Source organism: Eulemur rufifrons, chromosome 26, assembly GCF_041146395.1.
Source record: "Eulemur rufifrons isolate Redbay chromosome 26, OSU_ERuf_1, whole genome shotgun sequence".
Classification (NCBI taxonomy): domain Eukaryota; kingdom Metazoa; phylum Chordata; class Mammalia; order Primates; family Lemuridae; genus Eulemur; species Eulemur rufifrons.
Window position 1 is genome coordinate 7,062,513 of NC_091008.1, and position 21,289 is coordinate 7,083,801.

At 41.3% G+C, this 21,289-nt stretch overlaps 2 protein-coding genes across 2 annotated transcripts in view; both read right to left on the minus strand.

The window, feature by feature from the left end:
• Positions 1 to 13,333, minus strand: part of ARHGEF38 (Rho guanine nucleotide exchange factor 38) — a 42,291-nt gene extending 28,958 nt beyond the window's left edge. Inside the window, 4 exon segments of the mRNA XM_069459053.1 lie at positions 595 to 794; positions 8,283 to 8,300; positions 12,385 to 12,561; positions 13,263 to 13,333. Of these exon segments, the coding sequence (XP_069315154.1) occupies positions 595 to 794; positions 8,283 to 8,300; positions 12,385 to 12,561; positions 13,263 to 13,333 (466 nt within the window).
• A 1,103-nt stretch (positions 13,334 to 14,436) lies between these two features.
• Positions 14,437 to 21,289, minus strand: part of LOC138375473 (rho guanine nucleotide exchange factor 38-like) — a 39,484-nt gene continuing 32,631 nt past the window's right edge. The window contains exon 4 of the mRNA XM_069459065.1: positions 14,437 to 14,588. Coding sequence (XP_069315166.1) covers positions 14,437 to 14,588 — 152 coding nt within the window. The remainder of the gene's footprint in view (positions 14,589 to 21,289) is intronic.

Consider the following 21,289-nt stretch of genomic DNA (forward strand, 5'->3'; position numbering starts at 1 on the left):
ACCCACACCCTAGCCCAGGGCATTACTACCTCTGGGATATGTAGGAATCATTATCTTTCCTGTTTTGAAATCTCCCTTTTATATTAAATGCTGATTTTACTTCTTAGCTTACAAATAGTTAATAATTTGTTAATTCTAGAGAGAAGTATACTTGCTGCCATCAGTAGAGAAATTATTGCCAAAAACATCTTCATCCTCTGTGTGCCAGGACCAGATGAGCTCCTGGCACTGGCCGGGCCCCTCACCTGGGTCTGCCCCTTCCCAGCTGCTCTGCACGAGCGTCCCTGTCACCGTGTCCCCTTCTCACCCCACGCACCTCCAGCAACAGGAGGACCTCGCGCTCTGCGCATCTCAACCCACAATGCATCACCAGGAGTGCAGTGGCCAAATGAGGTTCAGTACACGGCTGTTTGATTAAAAAAAAAAAAAGTGTCATCTTCTCCTGAACGCAGCTGACAAGACAAAACCACGCTGTCCCCTCCCCAGCTTCTACCTGGATCTCAAATGATCGTGTTTGCTGTTCAGACATTCTGATGCTCAAAAACACAACATTCCACACACGGGAAACCACCAATTCATCGTATCTCTTCCCACCTAAATCTTTCCTTCTTTTGAGTTCGTTGATGTTAACGTTGATGTCCTTCACGGCGGCAAAGGCGTCCCCCAGCGCCCTGTGATCCGGGTGGGAGGCAGGGGTGGAGTTCCGGAGCTCACACAGCAATAAGGGGTATTTCATCACGCGCTGGATCGGTTTGATCATCAAGGAGCCCATGTCCAGTAAGTTTGGTTTGCCTCTGTAACAGAGATACGTAATATCAGTTTCACAAACGTGGCTTTATGAACTCCTTTTCATTTTTGCAATATTTTAAATGATGACTCCCGGAACTGTTTTTCTCTCTCTTTTTATTTTTCTCCATTTGGCTATATAAAATCTCTAACTGACGGGAAGTGCAAAGGAAGACAGAAAAAAAATGCAAGGGGGAAAGACTCTAATACTAAACAGAAACCTAAAAGGAAACTGACAAGTATCTCTGTCCACTAAGAGGGACTCAGAGCGTGATTTTCATCCAAGCTCCTTGTACTTTCTTAAATAACAGACTCTATACTATAGTGGGAAATCATTTCAAAGTGTATTTTTCCAGGACAACCAAGAAAAATGCATTTTTCCTGGTGGTATTTTTGCGATGATTAGTGAGGAAAGTAAACTCATTATTTAAAAATCTAAACAGATGACTCGCAAAGTATAGCCACAGAAAGCATTGTCATCTCTCTCCCACCAAATTGAGAAGTTGCATCTACAAGGTTTCAGAGGTCCTACCACAGTCCTCAAAAGAGATTTGTGATCAATGTGACAGTCCTCTAGTTATTATTACCATCACTGTCACTAATCATTTCTGTCACACAGGGACTTCCCATGTGGAACTCTTTAGCCAACAGGTCCCCAAGTGACTAATATCTTCTGAGACGAGGACAGAGCAATGCCACCGGGGCACGCAGTTCCCAGGAGGGAAAGAAGCTACAAGTAGTCAGGCCGCTGTCCAACCCACGGTCCATGACCTTTCAACCGGAAGGCAGTGATTTCTACAAGCCTCTTTATGCAGAGACAGATAAAGAGACACGGTGAATAGGAAATAGAGACAATATTTTCAAATCCTGATAGCTGGATTTTTCGTGCTCCCGTTATTTTTTTAAAGTACTAATGGATAAACGATAATCCACATAATTAGAATAGTAAAACAGATAGAAAAATGTGGAACAAAATTAGAAAATTTGCATCGTTAGGAAAGGTCTGAAGACGTCTCAGAGATCATCTAATTCAACTCTTCATTTGATAAATGAGAAAATCAGGAACTTTGATTACAGGTACATGCACATGTGCATGCAGATACATACATGTACACGCACACACGTGTGCAGATACATGTACATGCACACATGTGTAGATGCATACATGTACGTGTGCAGATACTTGCACATGTGTGCAGATACATACATGTATATCCATGTGTGTACATACATGTATGTGCACATGTGCATGCAGGTGCGCACATGTGTATGCAGATACGTGCACACATGCATACAGGTGCGTGCATGTACACGCACATGTGCATGCAGCTACATACATGTACATGCACACATGTGTGCAGATACATGTACATGCACACATGTGTAGATGTGTGCATACACGTGTGCAGATACATACATGTATATCCATGTGTACGTGTACATACATGTACATGCACATGTGTATGCAGATACATCACCTGTGCATACAGATGCACGCATGTACACACACATGCGCACACAGATACATACATGAGCACACATGTACACACACACACACACACCAGTCACTGTCACATCTCCCCACCTTATTTTCATCACATCACTTATCACTATCCAGAATCATCTTGTTTCCCTATTTACAAGTTTATGATCAATTTCTCTGTCACCACTCTATCTCCAGCATGACATACAGTATTCTTCTCAACGCATATTTATAGACTGAGAAATGACAGAGTTCTCAGATTTTTCTGTAATGTGCTTTTTTTTTATATTGAGTTTTTTTTTTTTTTTTTTTACAAAAAGTTGCATAATGGTCCTGAATAAATGCCTGAGGGGCTTTGTTCACATGCAGAGAAAATGATGACAGCATAATACAAAGACTAAAGCAAATCAAAAGGCAACATTTAGGGAAAAAAAGAACAAATATTAAGGGTTTGCAAGGGAGAAAAGAGTTGCTTTAATATGCTTTATCGGCACTTCCTATCCATTTGCACCAATGTATTAAGGAAGGAAGGGAGGGAGGTAAGAAGAGAAGGTGACAGGGAGGGAAGGAGGGAGAGAGAAAAAGAGAGAGGGAGAGAGAGAGAGTGATTATTGGTTTCCAAGAAGACAGAGTGAAGTGGATAAAAAAATGTAGATCTATTATAAATACCGAAAAAAATAACTAAAATGTATTTTCTAACTGATGGTGTATCAATAGCAGAACTTTTGAATATGAAGGCCAGCATTGTCTTAGGTATCATAAGCAAAGACTCTTTAACAATAGAGTTTAGACACGTAAGTAGAAATAATTCCTTTAAGAAACAAGTCAGGGATGTAGAAGGTATTAACTTGATTAGAGGAAATCATGTTATCTCTATGAATATGGTTAGAATTTCTTTTGTGTTTTTCCTTTATCACCAAATATTAATTCATTTAATCTTTTGAGAATCACTGAAAATATTATCAAAAATATAAACAAGATCAAACATTTCAATCAAAGAAAATCCGACTTAATAAAATAACTTATTAGTGTGGACTATAGTTATACACATACTTTTTATTTTCAATTATAAAAAAACCAAAAAAACCCCAGATATATTAAATGATATACTTGCAGCTTTGAGCAAGTATCTCTTTTCTTCTTACGTAGGTCTGCCAAAAATACCAACCTAGGCCCTTTAGCTGTGTCCAAATAGTATTATTCCTTCTTTCTCCATCACTCTTGGGCGTCAGGGTTCTATTTTCTCAATTTTACGTTTCAAATAACAATTATAAATGATTATTGTTTTTTTTTAAAAGCATAATAAATGCCAATCCTAAGACAGGCATTCTCAGGGAAGAGAAAGCTCCCAGACACTTTTGACTGCAGACATCTACTTCGGACGGTTGCCCAAGTGAAGAGCGGAGATGGTCGGGTATCTGCATCAGACAGACAAGCAATATGGTAGGCGAGATAGAGGACGCGTTGTAAGATAACGACAGTGCGAGTACTCAGTGCCACAGAGCTCACCCCATCTAATCCCGCCCAGAAAGATTAAATTCTGATAACTGTGCCAGGCAGATGAGTCCTGTGTGTGCTAGGACCGATCCCAGTCGGGAAGCCAATTAGCGCATCGCCCCCGCAGCGTGTGAGCCAATGTGTGACAATCCCCCGTCCCTACTGGGCTGAAAACTACATAGTTATTAATTTGCAATGCTGTTCCGTCTTCCTCTGTCTTGTCGTGAACACTTTGGCAAGTACTTAGTGCCATAAGTAGCTACGCTAATCTCATTACAAATTATTATTGGGATTTTACAAAGTCAAGTAAACACAGCTGTCTTTGTTGTAGCAGCAGCCAGTTTTTCTGTGAAAAGCTTCACATGAAATGTAAGAAAAAAAGTTGCACAATGAAAATAAAACTGACATTTAAACAATGTAAAAAACTATGCTAAAAACAGAAAAAATCAGATATTCAACATGAGGCACATCTATATTTCTTAGATAAGAAAAAATCATGTAACTATTAACTATATTACTTTGAATTTCCTCTATTTCATGACCACAGGTATCCTAATTTAATATTTATTTTACAGTAGAAAATCAAGAAATAGATAAAAATTTGTATGGAAATTAAGTACATGGTAAATATGACGTTCCTATTTAGTGGAAAAAAATGAATTATTCAATATCAGATGTTGTGATAATTAGCCATATACAAAAAAATAATAAAAATGGATTTCTACATCATTATTTATACCCAAATAATTTCTAAGATGATCAAATATTTAATTTTAAAAAATGAAACCATACAATAACTTAAATAAAACGTGCTATTACACTTTTAAAAACTCATGTTGGAGTCTCTAAGCAAGGCACAAAAATCCAAACACCACAGGAGAGAATCACAGTAAGTCTATTTAAAAATTTAGTATGGATTAAAAACAAAACCAGAAGCAGCCATAAACTATGTTAAAAGTCAAATGAGAAGCTGGAAAAATCATTTATAGTACGTAAGACAGACAAGGGTAATATACTTGCTAATTACAGAGACATTACAAATCTATTACAGAAAGATGAACATCTTAATAAAAGTAAATAATCACTTAAAAAGATCATTCACTAGAGATGAAATACAGATTGTCAAACACACAAGAAAAATGCCCAAGATCATCAGTAATACAGATTAAAACAACAAAATACCGTTTCTGGCCTATTGCAAGTTATAAAGATACAACTATAATATTAATTGTCTCTCGTGTTGGCAAGTAGTGGGTAAATGGACAATTCATGTATGGGTAATGGGAATACAAATTAGCTCAACTTTTCTGACATTTTTTGACAATATGTGTCCAAAGCCACCATTTGTTTTGGCAACTCTGCTTTTAGAAATTCATCCTAAGTAAATAATAAGATTATCGTACAAAGATCATATATAAAAATGAACACGGAACATCAGTGTTTATAAGACAGACACAATTCAACTCTCAGTGAGGGTTTGGTAAACTAACTTACGATATATATATATATATATATATATATATATATCAGGTAGAATATTATGCAGTTATAAAACAATGTGGATGTTACCTTTGGAACGTGACTACCAGTTATCTTTACTGTCCTCATTTTTATTATCTTTATTTTGCAGTATTTCTTCAATAATTTTAAAAATACCAGCAAGAGAAAATGACATTTTGAGATTAACAGGAACCCTGAGATCCAAAGGTGGGAATAGCCGGTCAGACGGGGAACACGTATGCAAAGGGGTGAAAGCATGAAGAAAACAAAACACTGCATCTCTAGTGACAGTGACATTGAGAACAGGCATCTTTTTCTTCTTGCTTTAGAACACGGGGCTTGTATCAGATGCTTTCTTGGGAACTCTTTTTTTTTTTTTTGAGACAGAGTCTCACTCTGTTGCCCTGGCTAGAGTGAGTGCCGTGGTGTCAGCCTAGCTCACAGCAACCTCAAACTCCTGGGCTCAAGCGATCCTTCTGCCTCAGCCTCCCGAGTAGCTGGGACTACAGGCATGCGCCACCTCGCCCGGCTAATTTTTTGTATATATATATTTTAGTTTTCCATATAATTTCTTTCTATTTTTAGTAGAGACGGGGTCTCGCTCTTGCTCAGGCTGGTCTCGAACTCCTGACCTCCAGCGATCCACCCGTCTCGGCCTCCCTCTTGGGAACTCTTTAGTGAGGGATTCTATGGTTCTTGTCGCTTCAATACTGTCTGATGTTTGCATAAGATTATAATGCAAAGTAAATATTTTAGACGTAGATAACTTTTACTTTCTCTGTATTTTTTAAAATGTAGATTGTAAAACAAAAAAAAAAATTCAAAGAGCAGAAAATTTTCAGTTGCCATAAATAAGGGATTTTTTTTTTTTTTTTGATGCCATTGAAAAACCCCCATCTCTTAAATGCCCCTTTCGGCTGCGACATTTCTGGCCTTTACCACTAAAGAGCCCGACAATTGCGCAGCACTTGATGCTGCCTTCCAGCATGTTCTGCAGCAGCGTGTGTGCTTCGTGACCTGAGCCAGGAGAACATGAAGGAAAATAACTCATGACGAACTTGGCTTTGAGGTTCATCCAGCCACACGCTGTGACTGCTCTTCTTTCCTGGTTCTTGATGTCTGGAGTAGGCGAGAGGGGCACACGCCACCTGGCTAACTCCCACACCGCAGGATTGCTGCAAACGCTAGGGCCATTTCTTAAGCAAGTGTTTCAATGTAATGCACTGTTTGTTTTAGGTGTTCTGTATGTAGGAGTCCGTGCATGCTAATTGCATAAGAAGAATACCTCCCTCTCCTCCTCTGAGTCACTCTCCTCCTCTCTATTTTATGTTTTGCTTGTGAAGACCTAAGCTTTAGAAAAAGACGCATAAGCAGAATTGGTAGCTTATGAAGTTCTTCTCTAATCACTGATTTATGCGAAGCTCCCGGCCTTGGCACGATGCCAGGGACACAGGCTTTGCAAGGAGGCTCTGCCACCACCCCCCACCCCCACCCCAGTCTTCTGTCTCTGAGGAGAAGCCAGAAAAGCTCATGCACCTCTTCAAATGCAAATGATCGCGGAATGGGAAACTCACAAAACGGATCTACTCGTATCTGTTTATCCTGCAGGATATTTTTTTTCTTTTGGAAAGAAAAGGCTTATTAAGTGATAGAATTGGTCTCCTGTTTGCTGTCTTAAAAATCAACTTCGCAGCATGACTGAGGTGTACAGCCTTGGTCTACTGGTCTCTATGATGCCCGGTTCCTCCTGCTCAGTCTGGACTCTTTCCTGACTGCTGCTCTGCACCAAAGCATACATGACAGGTATGTAGGGCTTAAATAATATAATTTCTATTTTGCAAATTTTATATTTTTTGAGGCAAACTCTTAGGAGTTTAAAGCACACACGCGCGCACACACACACACACACACACACGCTAGGTTCTCAGGACTTTAGAGAGTTGCTGAGTGTGATAAGCCAATCACGTGCCTTTCAAAGTCCTGGTAAATCTGAGTTTGTATTTAAGTCCATATCATCCTTTCAGTATTAATCAGCCTAGCCATGATTTTCTTCTCAAAATTTGGACATCTTTCAGAGTATGTGCATACGTTTTTATAAAATAATTTCGATATTGTCCTAGGGACTAGCTATTTCATCTTACTCTTTCATTTCCATGTTGCATATGTGTATAATTTTTTTCTCCATAAATCACCCAACAATCCAAATTAGAAGAAACTTCGGCCGGGCGCGGTGGCTCACGCCTGTAATCCTAGCACTCTGGGAGGCCGAGGCGGGTGGATTGCTCAAGGTCAGGAGTTCGAGACCAGCCTGAGCGAGACCCCGTCTCTACTAAAAATAGAAAGACATTATATGGACACCTAAAAATCTATATAGAAAAAATTAGCCGGGCATAATGGCGCATGCCTGTAGTCCCAGCTACTCGGGAGGCTGAGGCAGTAGGATCGCTTGAGCTCAGGAGTTTGAGGTTGCTGTGAGCTAAGCTGACGCCACGGCACTCACTCTAGCCTGGGCAACAAAGTGAGACTCTGTCTCAACAAAAAAAAAAGAAGAAACTCAATATTTTAGTATAAGACATACTTGTATTTTCTTGCGCATTAATCTATGGGACCTTCAAAAATATTATAGTATTAATCAGATTTTTTTTAAAGACTACTGTTGTTCAGAGGAAGTCGCTTTGGACACATTAAGATTCCTAAACGCATGTATGATGACCAGTCCCCAAAGAGTTCCTGGCATCAGCAAACTTCCTAAATTATATATCAGGATTCTTCTAAAAAGTGTAATAAAGTATATTTGATAGTAATTTAATAAGTAAGATCATCTCACACAAATTAGAAACAAGGTAATATCTAAATCTGAGGCAACAATAATATCTGGCCTTTGCAATCCTGACTTATTTATTAAAAGCAATACACGTGATTGTAAAAACCAGAGATTCTGATTTGGACACAAACATTCAGCAGTTTTCCCCATGATTCTTATATTTGATCTCTATCATTAAAAAAAAATACTTACTCTTGCATGTATATTTTCCTGTAAGAGAAGAAAAAAAAAAGTAAATTCATATAAATTCATATATTTGGGGTAATATGTAAACATTATAAAACCTTTTAAATTCTCTTATATAAAATAAAGTAATAAGTAATTTTCATGAGTGCCCTATAGAATTAGTGTAATTATTCTATAATCGTGACCCAAGAGTTTTATTTTAGCATATACACCATTTTTGCTTCACATTTTATATAAGAATAAAAACCATTGATTCAGATTACAGTTAGTAAATTTTGATAATTTTAAAATAAATTTAAATTTTTGTTTTCATTATTAAAAAAGATCTATTAAACAAAGCAAGAGGAGAGACCAAGATTACAAGATTACGAAGAAAATATGTAACTGGCTTGCAGAAAACTATCGAGTGCTCTATGTCTCTGTATTCAGTATAGTGTCATGCAAACAAACAGTTCACCTGTGCGATGAAGAATTCTTGCAAAAGCCTTCACGTGGCATCGCTAGCTTTTGTGGCTTCTTTTTTGCTCAAGGAAAACCGAAGTCCTTCCGAGGAAGAGCGATGTATGACCTGCCTCTCTTTCCACCTCCTCTCCGCTCCACTTCCTGTTACCCCACCCGCGCCATCTGTGGCCACCACACAGGCTCCTTGCTCTTTGCACTTCCTGTCCCTTCTGCTGGGTCACTTCCTCTTCCTCCTGATGTCTCTATGGCTGACTCCCTCGTCTCTTTCAGGTCTTTGCTCAGATGTCCTTCCCAGGGAAGCCTTCCCTGACCAACTTCTCAAACATTGCATCCTACCTCACACCATACACTTTATCCTCATTCCCTGCTGTGTTTCTCCCCGTAACACTAGTCACTTTGTAATACACTATAGAACATTCTTATCTAGTCTATTATTTATCCCCCCATCAACTCTGCGCAAGAATTTATGCTTGATTTGCTCACTCCGGTAGCCCCAGTTCCTAAAAAGTGGCTGGCATTTGGGGTGAGTTCAAAGCATATTTGTCAAATTAGCAATAAAAACAATGGAAATTATTCAGGTTAAATTTAAGGCATCAAGAAGATGGACATATTTCTCTAAAAGCCTCGTGTGGTTATAGAGAAATAAAACAATATCTTGCGTTTATTATCTGATCACTGTGGCCTCTGGTTTCCAACCTTTTGAAATACAACGAATGTTTTCAGTATCAAAAATTTTATGATCCGACCCCATAATTGTAGATGGTCTTTTTACATTCGGTGATTGAGAAAAAAATTTAATGATAAATACCTATGCTGAATTTTATGAATTTTAATGGATTTAAGAAGTTTATTTCTATTAATCTCAGTACTCTGTATTTGTGGAAAACAGTGGTGTGTCTGTGTGTGAAGCGATCGTTTCCTTGATCTTCAGATACGTCATGTAAATGGTTTCCTAGATATCTTGAAATAGCCAGGGTTTGCTGAGTTTCCGATGTTTCCTGCCATTTATATCCTTTAAGCTCACATTCTTTCCCTAATTTCTACCCTCTTCTATCGAGGAATTTTATTTGCCCATTATGCTTTATGGATCACAGATCACAAAATTTGGGGAAGAAAATGAATAAAAATAAAAATGCAATTTTCCATGCAAATAAACAAGCGAACAATGTGATGATCATTTAGGAGCCAAAACACACACGTTGAAGTTGAAAGAAAAGATTGTTCTTTTAACCCCTGAAGAAAAACATGGGCATTTTTTTTTCCTGTTTCATTTATTTCAACCAAACAAAACCTAAATATTAGAACATAAATTAAACTCTGTGTTTGAGGTAGTATAATGTTTTATAAGAAAGGAATCTGAGAGGTTTTCCAATAGAGGAAACGACAATCTCTCGAGCAAGGGCGTTACATTGAAACGTCTCCTTTTAATTTGCTCATCATTTTTTAAAATCTCTCTGTTAGTCTAAAACTTTCCAGAAGTTAATCCCGGACAAGGATAATCCAGAAAGGAGGAAGTTAAATTGTGTCCGTTTACCCTTTTATGGGATAAAGTAATTTAATACAGCTACGGCTCCATTTCCTACTCTCACGGGCTCGTTATAATTTGACTCACAATTAACAAAAGTTGTTACGCGGCTGTTCCTCAAAGATTATAGTCTTTGTTCAGACATGATGCCATGAAACCAGGAAGTGAAAGAATTTCCAACAGTGATTTTAATTTTCACTTGGAACACTCCATTAGGATAATAAATATGGAATGTGGTGAACAAGTTGAAATGCATCCCTCTAGATTTTGCATTGCATGAGCTTCTAGCTTCCTCTGTGAGTGGAGAAGCTCCAGGAGTGAGTAATGTGAGCAGCCAAAGTGCCCAGATGACTAGAAGTTAGAAGTTTCCCTCTTGAGGATGAGGGCCTTGGTTAGCAAGAAGTTACAGAACACAGACATGAAGCCAGAAATGGGTCTTCCATCTATCAAAAAAAAACTTAGAAAATCCCCTTCATTGTTTTTCTGCTACAAAATAAACAGCTCTTGGGGGCCCCCAAAATGCAGCAGGGACTTTGGTGGTGTTTATAAGTGGAAAAACAGAAAACGGAGGCAACAGACAGACTATTCTATTTATAGCTACACTTGAGTTTACAGCCGTTCTCTTTTGCCTCTCCTCATACAGATCAGAAACCTTAAATAACCTCAAAGAAGCTAAGTAATCAGATCTTTAGCCAGTAACTTCCATAACTTCAGAGACTGCATTAATACCGCATTCCACCCAATCTTAGGGGCCACGAAAGCGACTCAGTAAACACTTCCTGGTTGAATAAGTAAAAACTTGCAGATTTCCACTGTGTAGGCTGTAGATACAGATGTGTATTGTGCTTCTGGAGAGCCTTAAAATCTTTTCCTTTTTAAGATCTACAGGCTCTGAAATTACTACTTAGATGGTAGCGATATCGATGAAAAAAGCCCATGTGCTTCAGAGAAAGCAGCGAGCCCTGGGGGTGTGATTTCTCCCTGTGATGGAGCTGGTGGCTCGAATGGGCACCGACGTCACCCGCGGGGGCTTGTTAAGTGCAGACCCTGTGCTGGGCCACCCACAGCCGTCCTGTCGTTCTGGTCTGAGACGGAGCGTAGGAAGCTGCACTTTTAACGCATGTCCCTGGTGGGCCTGGCACGGGGGGACCCACACGCAGAGAGAGACACGGCCCAACATTTCAAAGAGATCCAAGGTTATTTTCTCTTTTGAAAGATAAAAGGGCTGCAAAAAAAATAACCCAAAATCATGCACTTGAGTCTGTGACGGAACCAGGCAGTGTCTCTACCGCTCTTTTGCAAATTACTCTTGAGCTGTCTCCACGGTGACGGCTTTCGGTGTCATCCACATTAATCCTTGTATTGTCATTGGACTTGCCACGTGGTTTTGTGTTCGTGTTCCTGGGAGGCAAGAACTAGGCCTATGTATTTTAAAAAATATTTTCAGCATTATCTAGCACTCTATAAATATTTATCAGGCCCTCAATAAACATGTTTTAATTTGGGTTAACATGCAACTAAGTCGCTTTGAAATCCACTTTAGCTTCTGAGGCATGAAGCCATCTTTCTTGTGGATATTGCTTCAAACCAGATCGTTCCAATGTCCCCTTGCGCGGTGCATTGTGGAGGCCACACCTAATATTCATTAGGAATTGGCCACCGCACTCTTGGGCTCTGTTATTTAGCCACGAGGAAAAGGCAGAGGACAGTAATAGCTTCGACTGATTACTTGGCGCGAGAAACCAAGCCCTCAGGGTGTTCCAGGCTCTCTCTCGCCTATAAACCTGTTTGCAAACCTGTTTCTCAGAATTTAAAGCTTAGCTTGGTTGAGGTCAGTATTATAGTAATGTCAATAATTCTGGTGCTCTCAGCCTTCAGGCAGACCTGTGCGATTCATCATTAACTTTATTTTTATAGAAAGGCAACTTTTGGGAAAAATAGCTCTAACTTAAGCTATTTGATTTTGATTTTCTTTCCCATAAGAAATAGCTCTGCCAATGTGGCAGAACTATGTTGTTTTGGATTTTTGTGTTTTTCTGAACTTTGACACCTTCTGGTGCCTGAAATTATTACCTAACATCAGAATGGTTCTGAAATTCGGGACATCATCAGGGCAAGAACTTGAAGCTTTCCAAAAAAAAAAAAAAAAAAGATCAAATAGGCCATTGAGTCTGAAAGTAATTTTTCACAATTAGGACTTTGTGAGGTTTCAAAATTACCTCTGCTTTTAGCTGCTTTTTCAGGTGTGATATTGAGCTATACTGCCTAGTGGAATATTCTGGCAGGGTCTGTTTCTTTCTTGAAGGAGGCAAAAGCTTAATGAGTAATGGACCTCCATCCCCAGGGCTGGCACTGGGAGCTGGTCCACGGTGCTAACTGTTCATTTGCTACAAGATTTCTCTCTTTTATTTCTAGAGCCTGAAGAAGGAACATGGCCCAAGACAGACATTTATTAGATCAGATCTTGCCACTTGTTTAAAATGAGAAGGGTGTTCCTTCACACCCAGGATAACACTACTATTTTTCCCCGAGGAAAAAAGTACTCGCACATTGATATGAATTTGTTAAGATGAATACAACTTCAAACTTTAATGTTTCTCTGAACGGAAGTACTAACACTGAACTCAACGAAATAGCGGGACGTAATTAACTAGAGCTACCTGCTCGTTACATATCATATTTAAGAGTTATCTGATCACATAGAGCTCCCTGTGGGCAGCCTCTGAGTCTTACATACTTTTGTTTTCTCAGCACCCAGAACTACGCTCGCCACAGCCCAAGCACTACATAAATGCTTGCTTTATTGACTTCAATAGATTCTTTTCCAGGTTAAAAAAACTGCAGTCGTTTAATCACCAGCAGAGGGCAGTAGAGTTGAAATTTTATTTATCTATTTTTAAAAAAAAATCATTGAGCTCAGTTTAAACCGATTTAAACTTTCTAGTTCTGGCCCAGAAAGACTTCCTCCAGCGCAGCCTCATGTAGTCTCCTGGTCTCACTTTACCGCAGCTACAAACCTCTCGTAAGGCGTTAGAATTTCCATTTCTGCCCCTGCCCCCGAGTCGAGCATGCAGAAAGGTGTGCTAAGGCGTCGGACTGGTGTGCGTTGATTTCTATACCACGGCTCTCCCTGGTTGATTCATTGCTGGCCTAATCAATCTTATTCAAGAGTGGATAATCCTTTCCTTTCTTTCTTTCTTTCTTTTTTTTAAGAGAGGGGGTCTCGCAATGTTGCCCAGACTGGTCTCCAACTCCTGGCCTCAAGCGATCCTCCCGCCCCAGCCTCCCAGAGTGCTGGCATCACAGGTGAGAGCCACCATGCCTGGCAACAGTGGGTCATCCTTACAAGTGAAAGACTACAAGACAACCACTGGGGAAGGTGTGGAGTCAGGTGGTGATTCTGGCTTTAAGCTTTATGTGACAGGACACGGTGTATATAGTAAGACATCGATTTCGTTTAAAAGAACCAGTCTGAGCTCATGCCCACGTGTATGCATATAAATAAGATCAGAAGAAAATGCAAACTGGTTATTAGATGGTGGGAGAGCAAGGGGCTTTTATCTTATACATACTTCCTTATATTATTCAGATTTTTATGGTGAATAGTATTCACCACCATGTAGCCGTCCCACCGGACGCTGTAGAGATGAGGACAGAGGCGTGACCCATTGTCCCGAAACTAACTTGACCAAGGCCTGACCTGTCTTCGCCAATCTCCCCACAGTGAGTTTGGGGGCGGAGGAAGCCCATCCAGAGAGTCACAGGACATTCCTCCAACTTCACCAAACCACGTGCCCCAGGGTCACGGGGCCACGTGCTGTCCCCCACATTTCTGTGACTCTGTGGGAGAGCAGGCAAGTGACGACAGCTTAGAGAAGGGGCTTTTCTTCCACAGTTCATTTTTTGCTATTGCATTTTTCAATCTCTGCAAAGCCCTGAATCTTCCCCCACGTTATTTTTAGTCATCCTTGCAGGGGGAAAAAAAAAAAAAGAAAAAAAGTCAATGAGGGCTTGTGGCGTGTCAGCTTTTCATAAAGGGAATGCAAAGCAGCGCTCCCAGCAGGCCTCGTAAAACACAGGATTTACGTGAGAACTTTCATCTACGTCCGTTTAAAATGCTCCCTGCCGGGCGGCTGGGAGCGGGTGGGGGGGGGACCGTCGCGGGGAAAGGCCTTACTTTAGGCACTGGAGACGCTGGCTCAGATGTTGCCTCAGCTCCTCCTCCTTTTCGTAGGACTCGAGGACACTGTGCGCCTCGTCGTGGTGGTAGCAGTAGATTTTATAGACGTCTTCCAGGGGTCCTTTAATCTGCAAGAACACGTCCCCTGATAAATGCAAAACAAAGGCAAAATGACACCAAGTCAGACCCAACTGGCACATCACGTGTTTATTGTTCAGCAACGTTAACTAGTGTCAAAGAGTTGGGTAGGTCGTGAGAAACGTTAGGGATATTTTTTTCCCTTTCCTTTTCTTTCTTTCCTTTTCCTTCTCTGCCTCCCTTCCTTCTTTGCTCTTTCCCTTTTTCGTTCTTTCTTTCCTTTTCATAAAACAAAGACTGCAGAGTGTAACAGAAATAGCAGAAGGAAGCTGGTTTTGTCAAAGGTGACTTTGCACACCAGGCTGGTGCAGAAGTGTGGTTAAGAGCAGCAGTTGAGAGTTGGCCTGTGTCTTCGTAAAGCCACTTGGGCTGTGTCTAGGCATTTAATGTCCTTTTTAATAGCACGATAAAATCGGATCTATCATGGGTGGTTCAAGCAGATATTAGACAATAGTGTGATTTAATTAATCACTCCATCCCTTAGCAATGAGTCTGAGCATCCGCTACCCAGCCCAGCACATATTAGATGACTGGGAGACACAGAAGAAAGACACTGCAAAGTTTAGGTTGATAATGATTTGGGGGCTGAAGGAATCGGGCTGGCTGAATTGATTGACAGCGACGTGGACCTATAAATCCGGACCTACGATAGTAACAGAAGTGAGTAATTCTTCCTACAGAAAGGGAAGTGTCCTTGGTGTTTTCAACATGTTTTGCACATATTAACTGCTTAGTGGCCGGGCGAGGTGGCTCATGCCTGTAATCCTAGCACTCTGGGAGGCTGAGGCAGGAGGATTGCTGGAGGTCAGAAGTTCGAGACCAGCCTGAGCAAGAGCGAGACCCCATCTCTACTTAAAAAAATAGAAAGAAATGATCTGGACAACTAAAAATATATACAGAAAAAATTAGCCGGGCATGGTGGCACATGCCTGTAGTCCCAGCTACTCGGGAGGCTGAGGCAAGAGGATCGCTTGAGCCCAGGAGTTTGAGGTTGCTGTGAGCGAGGCTGACGCCACGACACTCTAGCCTGGGCAACAGAGTGAGACTCTGTCAAAAAAAAAAAAAAAACTGCTTAGCTCCCTATGTGCATGAAGAGATAAGAGGTTATTTATCCATATTAATTAAGGGTGAACAAATCTGAGTTTGAGACAAATAAATGATTTTCCCAAAGGCCCATCTGGAGGTGACAAAGCCGAGATTAGAGGCCCATAGTCTTCTCCTTTTTCCCACTGGGTCTTAGTGCCTCACCCACTTCAGGGCTCTGCTGGACACCGTACGAGGGCACGCAGTAGGAAAGAACACTGAACCAGGATCAGAACTCACTTAGGGTTTGTGTGGTCGCTGTGAGAGTGACTTCTTTTTTTAAAATTCTGTTTGTAAAATGGAAATCATTGCAGCTATGATAGCTATTGAGATTAATTTGAGAATTAAATGGGATTATGGATGTAAAAAATGCCCGCCACTGACTAGTCGCTCAATAATTGTCACTTGTCTCTTAAGTCCTCTTTACTATCCCTAGAATTAAAACACTGGTACTTTTAAAGTGTCACATTCTTTTCTAACTTATTTCCAGCCATTAAAAGACTTTCTTTTCATTTTCACTGGATGGAATTTTCCTGTGATTGTATTTTAGATTCCGAGGGAATGTACGTAATGCGTGCGTGTGTTAAGGTTTTTGTTGGCTTATCTGTCTCAATAGTGCTTTTGGGGGCCACTAAAGAAACTCAAGGTGTGATCCTCTTTGGAGCTAAAGGGAGGAGAGAGTCTTGTTTTGTTTCTGGGTTTTACAGAGTTGATCCTTCTACTGGTGTAGGTCTTCTAGATTTGCTCTTCAAGATGGTTAGCGACACACACAGTAGGAGAAAGAGTGGTGAACAGGAAGGGAAAACAACTAGGACAGCAGCTGGATTTGGGGTTGGGCACAGGTGAAGGTGACTCCCAGGAGCAGAACTGGGCAGTGAACAGCAGCAGAGCTTTGGCTGGGGGAGGGGGGGATGCCCAGAGGAGGGGATGGCCGCGGCCCGGGAGGACTCAGCATTGAGTCAAGAACAGTGGATCTGGCCGGGCATGGTGGCTCACGCCTGTAATCCTAGCACTCTGGGAGGCCGAGGCGGGTGGATTGCTCAAGGTCAGGAGTTCGAGACCAGCCTGAGCGAGACCCCGTCTCTACTAAAAATAGAAAGACATTATATGGACACCTAAAAATCTATATAGAAAAAATTAGCCGGGCATGGTGGTGCATGCCTGTAGTCCCAGCTACTCGGGAGGCTGAGGCAGTAGGATCGCTTGAGCTCAGGAGTTTGAGGTTGCTGTGAGCTAAGCTGACGCCACGGCACTCACTCTAGCCTGGGCAACAAAGTGAGACTCTGTCTCAACAAAAAAAAAAAAAAAAAAGAACAGTGGATCTGAGCTCACACAGCTCAGTGCAAGACGAGGCCGTAAATATGTATGTTCCTTACAAAGGAGCCAAGAGACCAGAAAAAGAAAGAAGTAAGAGACCACCTCCCAAATCCACGCTAGGATCAACTCAGAAAGTCAAAACACGCAGAAGAACTAAGACACTTACTTCACACACAATAAAACCATTAATTGCAAATTTCCTTGTATTTTCTTTAACAGAAGTGGTCCAGCGTGAAGGATTTATAGCTCTCCCCTTACAACAGAATCAGTTTTGTTTTTTTTAATTCTTTTCCAAGTAAAATTCTGTTGGGTGTCTAATAATTATTATTAAATTTAAATGATACTTAAGTGGTCTAATTGAGAGTCATTTATGCACCCACAGGCCAAATATAACACGGGCAGGCAGAATATTTGATTCCCCTCCCAGCGCTCCCGATGAATTCTGCTTCATAGTAGTGCAGATGAAGCGATGTGTCTTGCAGCAAAAACCGATTCTGTTTCCACGGTAACATAGCTCGCCTGCGTCTCTGTAGTGGTGAAGGACAACCGCTCTGATGTCTGCAGGTGGAAGGGGGTGATTAGGAGCGGAGAAGGGACAGACCCAGACCAGTGAAGGCAATTCCACTTGTGGCTGTCTGTCACAAAGGCACCAGGGTCCCATAAAATAAATACAACCACTGTTTTCTTTCATTAAAAAATTCCACAACCCAAGAATTTCTTCACTGGCTTCCATGAAAAGCAATTGCCATGCAAAGGAGAAAGAAAATATGCACCTTTTTAAATCTCCTTAGTTATCTTCTTGAAAGCAATTCCTCAAAATACTCATTTTATGTCCTGGTATTATTATTTCTGTGTTGCAAATTCCTCCCTTTACCGACGTAAATGTAGCCAGGCTCCTCTTCTCGACATGCCTCTTCCAGACCTTCATGTCCACGCCCAAGTGTGCCACACCAAGCCATGTGGCCTGTGGATAGTATTATTTTGACCCCACTCCCAGACAAATGTCCCCCATAAGTAAGTAAACCAGGGTAAAAATCAATGATATTCAAGGGCTCATGCTATTTCTCTTTCGGTATCAGTAATGTTTTGGTAAAAATTTTTCTGAAGCACTAGAGTAAGATAGGTTCAGAGAAATGTGTCCATTGGGTGTGATAATTCTGAGGTCCCTGGGGATGGGGTAAGGGCATTTTCGGAGGGGCAGGTTCAGGAGAGAGGGAGGGGTGGGGAAGTGGCCCAGTGAGGGGAGCTGGACCATGATTCAGAAAACAGAGAAACTATCTTTCTCTCCTGGGATAAACTCATCCTTAGTCTGAGGAAAAAGCATGCGAGAAATCAGAATTCCTTTATCAAAAGCTTCTCTCGGTTTGGTTCGTGGCACAATGTGCATCAGGTAAGCAAGTTGAATAGACTCAAACATGGTCCTGACTCCGTCTTTCTTTTTCTTCTTCATACTTTGAAACATTACAATGTGCAAACACATATAAGAGGACACAGTTATGTCGGTTGTTTATTGCTATGTAACAAACCACTCAAAGCTTAATGGCTTAAAATAATAACCACTGGATTTTGCCTCCCGATTTCGTGGGTTGACTGGGCTCAGCTGTGCGGTTCTTCCGTTTCACCTGATGTCCGGGGGGGGGGGGGGGAGCTTCTGTCATCCAGGGGCTTAACTGGGCTCATTCGTGAATCTACGGCCTTGTCAGGGGCAGCTGGAAGTTTGGCCTAAGTTGGGATGCTGGACTAGCTGAGCCACCTTCTCACTCTGTGTCATCTGAGATCGGCTCTCTCTCCACATGGCCTCTCTACATGGTATTTCCAACAAGGTAGCCGGACTTCTTAAATGGCAGACTCCCCAAATGGCAATGGTAGACATTGTCGGGCCTTCTTAAGGCTGTGGCATGGTTGCTGGCCCAGTGTCATTTCCACTGCGTTTTAGTTAGTGAGTCAGAGCAAGTCCAGAGCTAACAAGGGACTAGGCTGCTCACTCTGCAGGGGGAGTAGCAGGAGGCAGAGCCGTTGCAGGGCGTCTACACTGAGGGCCAGCGCTGCACTCTGCCAAACACAGAAATGACACTCGATACATGAAATCACTTCGTAGAAGAAAATGTGCCGCATAAATTAGATACGTGAATCGTCAAGGTGCACAGATACTGGGAGCATCTAGAGACCACACACATCTAGCAAATCTGACTTATTTGAAAATGTGATCAGGACCTCTGGAAAAAATTCACATTTTATTCATAAATCAAGCTTTGTAAATAGGTGGATATGTTTAATATTCTCAGGATAATCACAATTTATCACATGATGTATCAAATATTTATTAAAGATAGGCACTGGGCTATCCTTTATAGGTGATTTTTATCTAATCTTCATGAAAACCCTGTGGGGTAGGTGTTACTACCTCCAATTTCCAGATGAGAAACGGAAAGTCAGTGAGATTTTATAACTTGCCGAAAATCACACATCGAGCAATAGGATGAGCCAGGATGTAACTCAAGTAACCTGATATTAAAACCTGCATGTTCTTAAATTATACAAAATCATCCAAGTAGAAACAAGAGCCACATCTCAATACTCCCGGCTCTAAAGATTGAAAATCCATTTGCTATGTAGACACTCTGCTTAAGTCAAGATTTTAAAACCTACTCTCTCTCTTGGCACGATAGATAGTCCGGACAATTCCCTCAGAGCTCTCAGATCTGCAAGCGAATGTCTCTGTGTTTAAACTTGAACCTCGTCCAAGCCCCGAGGTTACTACTGAGTAAAAGTCTCCTCCTGGTTTATCTAGGTGTCAGGAAAAGTTCCCCTGTGGCACTAGAGCTGTGAATCAGAAACCCTTATTCGTGCCATCTGAGGACAGAGAAATGGGACACCGTGCTTTTCATTTTGCAGTGACATGATTGTGTGACTACAAACAACACCAGCTGCATTACTACCCACCAACAATCAGTTCATCTTACGCAACGTACGTGCTTTGGTGAAAGTTAAGTGACAGGAATTAGCAGTGAGCTCTGGGCTGCTGTACCTACCGCGTACAGATCACTGAGGCCGCCGTGGCCCTCGCTCCAGCCAAAGTGAACGGCCACTTCCCTGTATAAGAATCTCCTATCCTCTCTTGCCTTGAGGTCTTCACCTCATTTCTCATTTAGAAAGCCTTTGGCAGCCAGTCTCCACCCTTCTCAATCCTTCCAGTCCAAGCTCAAAAGCCACATGCTAAATCAAGCTTTTCTTCGTCATCTGAGTTGAAATATATTAATCTCTCCCTGTGATCTGTTTTAATTAGCTAGTATTACAGCACAAAAATCACCCCAGAACTTAAATGCCTAAAACAACATCTGTTTTCTAACCGTTGTGTGGGTTGCCAGCTGGGCAGGGCTCGCTGGAAGGGGGTTTATTTGAATGCTTGCATTGCCTTGGTGGGTGGGTTGGAGGCTGGCTAAGGAGGAGGACCTTTCTGACGTCCCTGAGACTTCCATTGAATCTTCTCTGTAAACCACATTTTTAAAATTTTTTTTTTTTTTTTGAGACAGAGTCTGACTCTGTTGCCCAGGCTAGAGTGAGTGCCGTGGCGTTAGCCTAGCTCACAGCAACCTCAAACTCCTGAGCTCAAGCGATCCTCCTGTCTCAGCCTCCCGAGTAGCTGGGACTACAGGCATGCACCACCATGCCCGGCTAATTTTTTTTCTATATATATTTTTAGCTGTCCATATAATTTCTTTCTATTTTTAGTAGAGATGGGGTCTCGCTCTTGCTCAGGCTGGTCTCGAACTTCTGAGCTCAAACGATCTGCCCACCTCGGCCTCCCAGAGTGCTAGGATTACAGGCGTGAGCCACCGCGCCCGGCCGTTAAAATTTTTAAGTTGAACTAATTTTAGACTTGAAGTTGCAAAAAAAAAAAAAAATGCAGATAGTTGTCAAATATTCCTCACCCAGCTTCCTCAATGCTAAAATCTAATAGAACCATAATGCAATTGTTAGAAAAAGAAAATTCACATTGATGCAATGCTGTTAACTAAAGGAAACACTGTATGTGGATTTCAACACTAATGCTCTTTCACTGTTCTGGGATCTATCCAGCCTCTCACTTGTGTTTCTTACTCTGCCTCAGTTTCCCCACATCTGTAACAGTTCCTTCCCCTTATCCTTTATGATCTCGATACTTTAAAAGAGTATTAATCAGTTGCTTTGTCAAGTGTTCCTATTTGAGTTTGTCTAATGATGTCTGACATTTTCTTATGATTGATCATGATTGCACGCTTTTGGAGCAAGAATACCAGAGATACAATGTCCCTCCCAGCGTATGAA